The sequence below is a fragment of the Nansenia antarctica genome (genome assembly GCF_963989245.1).
Source record: "Nansenia antarctica genome assembly, chromosome: 15".
NCBI classification, from domain to species: domain Eukaryota; kingdom Metazoa; phylum Chordata; class Actinopteri; order Argentiniformes; family Microstomatidae; genus Nansenia; species Nansenia antarctica.
Window position 1 is genome coordinate 17071966 of NC_137685.1, and position 7461 is coordinate 17079426.

At 43.1% G+C, this 7461-nt stretch overlaps 1 protein-coding gene across 1 annotated transcript; it reads right to left on the bottom strand.

Moving 5' to 3' along the window:
- Positions 1 to 5382: 5382 nt before the first annotated feature.
- Positions 5383 to 6805, bottom strand: LOC308171201 (mitochondrial 10-formyltetrahydrofolate dehydrogenase-like; the record flags this gene model as incomplete). Its single annotated transcript, XM_080546049.1, has 3 exons — positions 5383 to 5661; positions 6357 to 6446; positions 6686 to 6805. The coding sequence occupies 3 exons, from the start codon at positions 6803 to 6805 to the stop codon at positions 5383 to 5385; spliced, it is 489 nt and encodes a 162-aa protein (XP_080402175.1).
- Positions 6806 to 7461: the final 656 nt, after the last annotated feature.

Below are 7461 nucleotides of genomic sequence, written 5' to 3' on the forward strand. Positions count from 1 at the left end.
AAAGAATTGGTAACATCTAAATGGGGCTGCTTTTCCCAGTTGTTGTTCTCCAGTGTAGAGCGCCACATTATCTAGATGGACGACTGAGCCTGACCTAAAAGTGCCCAGGTAAAGTGAGATAAACACACCAACAGGGTTTCCTGTGGCCCTCTCCAGGGTGCCAGGGGGAGCTTGGACACATACATCTCCTATTCATAGCTTTCATGTGACGTCACAGCATAGCGGAAACGCCCACCTGACGGGCAAAAGGCACTGCCCGTGAAGTTGCAGAGCACCAGGAAACACAGTAGCATTGGTTAGAAAACAATCATGCCAGATAGTTGCTGTGCAATCGGGTGTACAAACCGGCGAGGAGATGTCAGGCAGAGACTCACCAGAGATTCATGCTTGGCCATGATAAGTGTGAGATGTGTGTTGTGTTGTGGTATGTGCTCTTGTGGACGTAACTAATGAGTGACTATACATACGCATCCAATGTCCTTCCAAACGAGCAGTCTTGCTTCGTCTCAAACACAACATGAAAGGTATGTCCAACTTGGCGAACATTTCCCAGTGCTTCCAATTTGCGCGAGTTCCTCAACTTGCGAGAGTTTTTCAACTTAATGTGATGGCTATCATGTCTGTCAAATTATCAAATTAGCCATCGTCCTGGCATGAGTGGGTGTTGGTTTCAACTAGTGTTGTTCCGATACCGATACTAGTATCGGCATGGCCACCGATATGCACAAAAATGCTGGTATCGGTATCTGCGAGTACAAACTTTTTTTTTAATTTTTTTTTTTTAAAGTACTTAAGTTATTTTGTTTGTAAATGTTCACTTGCTGTTGCACTACTACTACGACTGTTTTATATCTTAAATGGATATTGCACTGATTGGCATCTGTGAGAGCCACATTTCAGGTTTTATAAGGGGTTGATTTTCTTGTCACCATACCAGGTAGACAATAAAAAAAAGTTCTATAGCATTCACTCTCTGTTGGTATTTTTTCCTGTTTTACAAAGGTTTTGAGCAGTGCCAGACTAAGTGTTAGCAATAATTTTACATCGAGGTGAGTATGCGGCTCAAAAAACATGTTTTTTTGTTTTGTTTTTTCAAACGCCGTGGTATCGGATCGGTACTCGGTATCGGCACGTACTGCACGGTCAGGTATCGGTATCGGGATCAAAAAATGGTATCGGAACAACACTAGTTTCAACGCACCTGTTTGTTTGTAGTTCCTCCGTTTGCAAAGACTCTGGACCTTTCCATGAATTGAAGTGGTCTTGTAATCCAAAGTCCAAATAAAAGTAACAAACGAAAGTAATATAATATATTACGTTGGTGTGGTGTGGTATGTATGCGTATGTAAATGTTTGTTTGTATGTGTGTCACTTCTGGGTCGGGCCTATCCCCGATCGGAATTCGACAGCAAAGTTATCAAACAAAGTTGTCAAACAAAATAACTTGTATCAAACCAAAACGTGTATCAAACAAAACAATAAATGTTTTCTAATGTGGTGGTGGTTGAAAAACTGTCGCACCCTCACGTGTCAGGACTCATCAAGCCCAAGCAAGGAGTACTTTAAATCAATGAAACGAAAATATGATTGAACATGACTGACTGGTTGATATTAAACTGGTTTAAATGATTATTGACACAATTAATGTATGGATTGTCATTAGATGTTGTCTCTCTGTTTTTGTTGTAGCTAATTGTGCATTCAGTATTAGATGTGTGTGCAATGTGAGATTACAAATAAATTGCACTACTCGAACCAATGATTAATTAGTCTGTTCTCATTTATGTTGACCATCGTGTAAGGGTTTGAGTCAATAATATTTCACTTGAATATGCATGCCTACACATTATTCCAAGTGCCTGTTAGCTGCGACGTTTGCAGGAAAAGTGCTATACAAATACATGTTATTATTATATTATTATTATCGACATCGAAGCTTACACTTATTCAACGTCTATGCGTTTTACTCAAGTGTTTTTTTTCCGTCTTTTTTTTTTTTAAATGTATTTTTGTTATCAGGATATGGGCTATTGTTTAGCAGGAGTCAGCCACCTGTTTGGTGGTGGCGTTGTGTTGTGTGTAATTAACAAGCTCTAAACGGAGATAGAACCTTATCATTCTAAACGGAGATAGAACCTTATCATTCTAAACGGAGATAGAACCTTATCATTCTAAACGCAGATAGAACCGTATCATTCTAAACGGAGATAGAACCTTATCATTCTAAGCTCACGATACATAGCGACCCAGACGCACGCTGCTTTTTGGCCATGCTTCCAGGCGACTAGCCTACACGTGCTGTCGGAACCAAAAGTGACAAGTGCACGGTAGTGTTCAGGTAGTCAGGTGTTCAGACACGTCAGATGTGGCCAGGGACACGGCCCAGCTGACCGGGCCAGGAGACACTCACACACTCACACACTTTATAAAACTGACTCAACCTAAAAGGAGTTCGTTTCGTTTGACGGATATTCTGTATGACATTATTACTAAGTCAAATCCATCAACTGAAGATAACTCGTGAGTTTAGAATGATAAGGTTCTATCTCCGTTTAGAATGATAAGGTTCTATCTCCGTTTAGAATGATAAGGTTCTATCTCCGTTTAGGGCAGTTCAGAGATATTGAGCGTCAAAGTTTTTACATTCCATTATGTTCTGTGAGATGGAACCTTTGTATTTTATGAACTGTTTGCGTCCACTCGCCATGTTGAGCGATGTTGCTATGATACTTTTTGCCCGTCAGGTTGGTGGTTGCTAGGGAAGAAACCACGTGACTGAAAGCTATGAATACCGGTGTTTACTGATTACCGTAATGCTGCAAGCGGTGTGGCTTTGTAGTTTACCAGTCGTACTGAAACATTTTGACAGAGCGCCTTGAGCGCCGTGTACAACCAGTATGGATCAACAAATTAACCAATTGATCCATATATAAGGCGCTCCGGGTTATAAGGCGCACTGTCGTTTTTTTGGAAAATTAAAGGCTTTTAAGTGCGCCTTATAGTGCGGAAAATACGGTAATGGAAATGCAATTTTCTTGTGAGCAAAAACAAGACACCCCCCACATGTATTGCTACTTTGTGTATTGCTACTCTGTGTGTAAATGATTAGAACATTGTTAGAGAGGATTTTGGAGGAGCCTGTCTTATTTAAACCTCAGACATTTAGTTTGGTTTGCTCTTGATTGTTGAAGTGAGTGGTGTCACCATGGAGAGATAAATCGAGCTCTCTGAGGCCTGCAGAAAGAGGGTTGTAGATGTGTATGAGTCTGGGAAGGGATTTATAAAGATCTCCAAACAATTAGAAATCAGCCATTCCACTGTCCTGAAAATAATTTACAAGTGGAGAACATTTAAAACAACTGCCAACATGGCCAGGTCAGGCCGTCCAAGCATTTTCAAACACCATGACTTCTGGAACAATGTGTTTTGGATGAAGTATTTATGCACAGTAACAGACGACTTGTTTGGTACAAACCAAAGACAGCATAGAACCTCATACCAGCTGTGAAGCCTGGGGGTGGAAATGTAAGCAACTTACCATGAGAGGAAGGGGGTTGTGGAGTACCCTGTGCCAGCGGTAAATGTCTCCACAACCCCCTGCCCTCGAATGGTTAATTGCTTTTCTACAAAAGCTACCACATAATATAAAAAATACACAGATGTAACATTATTTCAAAAATACACAGTTGTAAGTTGTAACATTAAATTCATTTATTTACAATCATTAATCATTTCTTGACTTACTTGACTTAGGTCCTTTTTCTTCAGGGGGGTATTCCATCAACATCGCTAAAAGAAAATCCAGGTTTAGTCTGACAAGTCTCACGAGAGTACCTAAAAATACCCATGCATATTCTGATAAGTCTCGCGAGAAGTTATCAAAAATAAGCCAGGATTTTCCTTTAGCGACGTTGATGGAATACCCCCCGGGTGTGAAGAGTAGGGCCTCCAACGAGTTTACGCCACCGGTCTCCGTCCCTCGCCACCGGTCTCTGTCCCTCGCCACAGCGGCCGCCGCCTCCCCGGGTCTCAGACCCGGCATGTCCCGCTGCCTCTCGACGGTTCTCCTCCAGGTTTCTTTGGGGCGTCGTCCCCTTTTTCTGCGTCCATCAGGGGTCCATCTGAGGGCTGTGCGTTGATGGTCATCCGGGCTTTTCCTCAACACGTGGCCGATGTACTTCCATCTTCTCTTTCTGATCTGCGTGCTAACTTACCATCTCTCTACCAGCACGTTTTCTCACTTCTTCGTTTGACACCCATTTCAGAATACATATATCCTTCCGCCACAGAATATAGTCCCATAAACAACATTTAACGATTGCAATAGGCCACGTTCACTTGCCTTTGAGCCAACTTGTTCGTGATTGGTGCCTTGGAATGACACTCCAGATTGGTAGACTGCTATTGGCTAAACAGTGGGCGGAGTCAGCACAGGTGTTCTTAATCAGATTGATTGGGAGGCGCATTGATACTGGAAATGCGGTCGGAGCTGAACTGAAGGGAGTTGGGGGGTATTTACCACTGTTACTAGCCAATCAGAATCCAGTATCCAAACATGCTGTTGGAGAAGTCATTGCTCACCATCATAGAATCCACAAGGAATTCTATATTGTATCACAGGGTGCTTGAGGAAAATGTGAGACCATGCAGAATTGAAGCTAAAGCAGATGTGGACCATGCAACATGACAATGACCCAAAACATTCCAGTAAATCCACCAACGAACGGCTCAAAAGAAAGAAATGGAGAGTTCTGGAACAGGCCAAGTGAAAGCCCGGATCTGAATCCTATTGAGATGCTGTGGGGTGATTTGAAACGGGCCTGTTTATGCAAGACAAGACACCCCTCAAACACAAACACATCTGGAATAACTCTGCATGGAGGAATGGGAAAAAACTGTGTCAGAGATTTAATTGAGGTTATTTCAGCCAAAAGTGCAACACCAGCTATGAGGAAGGCAAGTTAGTTTTCATTGTTTTTTTTAACACATTTCACATACTTTCAGAATGTCCTTTTGGCCATTTATTTGTTATTTATCTCAATATATCCCGTGTATCAACCAGCCAGTTCAGGTGTGTCCCAATGATCTAAAGCAGCAGTATCCTCCTCTCTCTATCTACATGTCCTTTATGCTAACTCATACATATACATACTAGACCAAGAGGTTAGTCTAGCCTAGCCTGGGACATGGCCCGCTACACCAAGAGGTTAGCCTAGCACGCCTTAGCTTAGCATACATGGCCCGCTACACCAAGAGGTTAGCCTAGCACACATGGCCTCTATAAAAGTCATGACCTATTTGCATACTTCATGGTCAGGTAGTATGGTTGCATGTAGGTATACTACAAGTTTAGAGTCTCACAAAAGCGAATGGAACGAATGGCTATGGTTTATTCAGAGGAATCTTAACTTGAATAATGAGGAAGAAAGTGCGAAAAACAAGCCAAAGACAATCCCCCAAAAGTGAAACTCTGGTAATATCCAGTGCGTCGTAATGATGTTTGTGTAACATCTGGCAACTTACCATCTTGCCATCGCTGCCAAACAGCACCAGGCCTGCCTTGGTGACCAGACCAGGTCGGCTGGCACCAGGGATCTCCAGGGGCTGTCCGTTAGCAGCGGTGCCGTCGTTTACCAGAGTGGAGCCGTAGAACGTCATCTTCTACAGAGGAAGGTTGGGATGACAACAGTGGGATGAGTTTCTGAGGTGCATCTCAGTACTCCCGTTCACCTCTTGTGTTTTCAAGTCAGTGCTGATGAGGGAGAGGGAGAGGCCACTTTAAACTACTGTGATTCAGTCTCTGTCTCAGTGCTGATGAGGGAGAGGGAGAGGCCACTTGAAACTACTGTGATTCAGTCTCTGTCTCAGAGGATTTCCACTATAAGACTGACTGTGTGCTGATGAGGGAGAGGGAGAGGCCCCTTTACACTACTGTGATTCAGTCTCTGTCTCAGTGCTGATGAGGGAGAGGGAGAGGCCACTTTAAACTACTGTGATTCAGTCTCTGTCTCAGAGGATTTCCACTATAAGACTGACTGTGGGCGTATTCAGTGCTGATGAGGGAGAGGGAGAGGCCACTTTCAACTACTGTGATTCAGTCTCTGTCTCAGAGGATTTCCACTATAAGACTGACTGTGGGCGTATTCTTTTTTTTCTGAGTGGGGCAGTCCCACTCATGGTTTTCTTTTTAATGACAGAGACAGATAGAGATTATGACAGGAAGGATGGGTGAGAGAGAGAAGGGATGACATGCAGGATATGTCCCCGGCCGGAATCGAACCGGGACCCTGCGGTTACATGGTCAGCACTTTAACCCGCTACGCCACCCAAGCGCCCCACTGTGGGCGTATTCTTACCTGTCCATCAACATCAGCCCAGGCACCGGGGACTTTGTCATGACCTCTGATCCAGTTGTGAAGGGCCTCGGCTGACTGGTTCCAGTCAATCTACATCACAGACAAAATGCAAAAATACTGATCAATTGTACATCTCATTCTAACAATGGACCAATATACACAGCAGAAACCCTAGTGAGTAAGTACAAATGTAAGTACGTCTGGTCATAATAGATTTGACATCACCGAATTTCTATGGAATTCCAGATAGCATTGTAGTAGTACTTGTGGGAAAAGCAAGATGGCAGGAGCAGTCTAGAGTGTTCTGTCCAGGACTAGGTCTTCAGTACCTTTGCGTTGTCTTTCTTCTGGATGCCCTCATAGGTGGCTCCCTCCTCTGATTGGGTGATCTTTGGTGCTTTCCCCGCTGCGATCAACCTCACCGCCTCCACCTGTGAACAACCATGCATACTCAGCCCCCCCAACGGCATGGAATGGATATGTGTGAACCTATTCAAGTGTTATGACGGTGACATTTGGCATTTCCATGTTCATGCTTCATGCATCTTTCTCGAGACAAAACATGCTGGCTGTTTGAGATGTCACGAGTGTCGGTGTGCTTTTGTGTAAACACATCTTTACCATTCAGTATATCACATACAGCCAATACAGCCATTTACCGATTGTGATACTTTGACACAGTAACCTATCCCTCCATTGAGATACATTTGATAAGTGTCAATGTTAGGAATGTCTCCCATGGCCGTAGGCCGCCACTGATTCTATTAAAATGTATTTAATACAGTATTTAATACAGTACGTGTTTATATTTGGAATGTCACACATGGCCCTACCCCCCAATTTACAATGCCATTGTCTGCAATTGTGCCTCTCTGTAAATGTATATATTTGTTTTTGTTATGATGACTGATGTATAGATGATTCACTTACTTTAGACGTAAGTTGCTTTGGATAAAGGCGTCTGCTAAAGGTCTGCTAAAGGTCAATGTAAATGTTACTTATAACACAGTCATTGATCATATTATTATGCCCGGCTGCAACAGCTAAGCATTAGTACATGATGCCTTTTATGGATAATTATAATGCCATAATTGTAATGTCATAG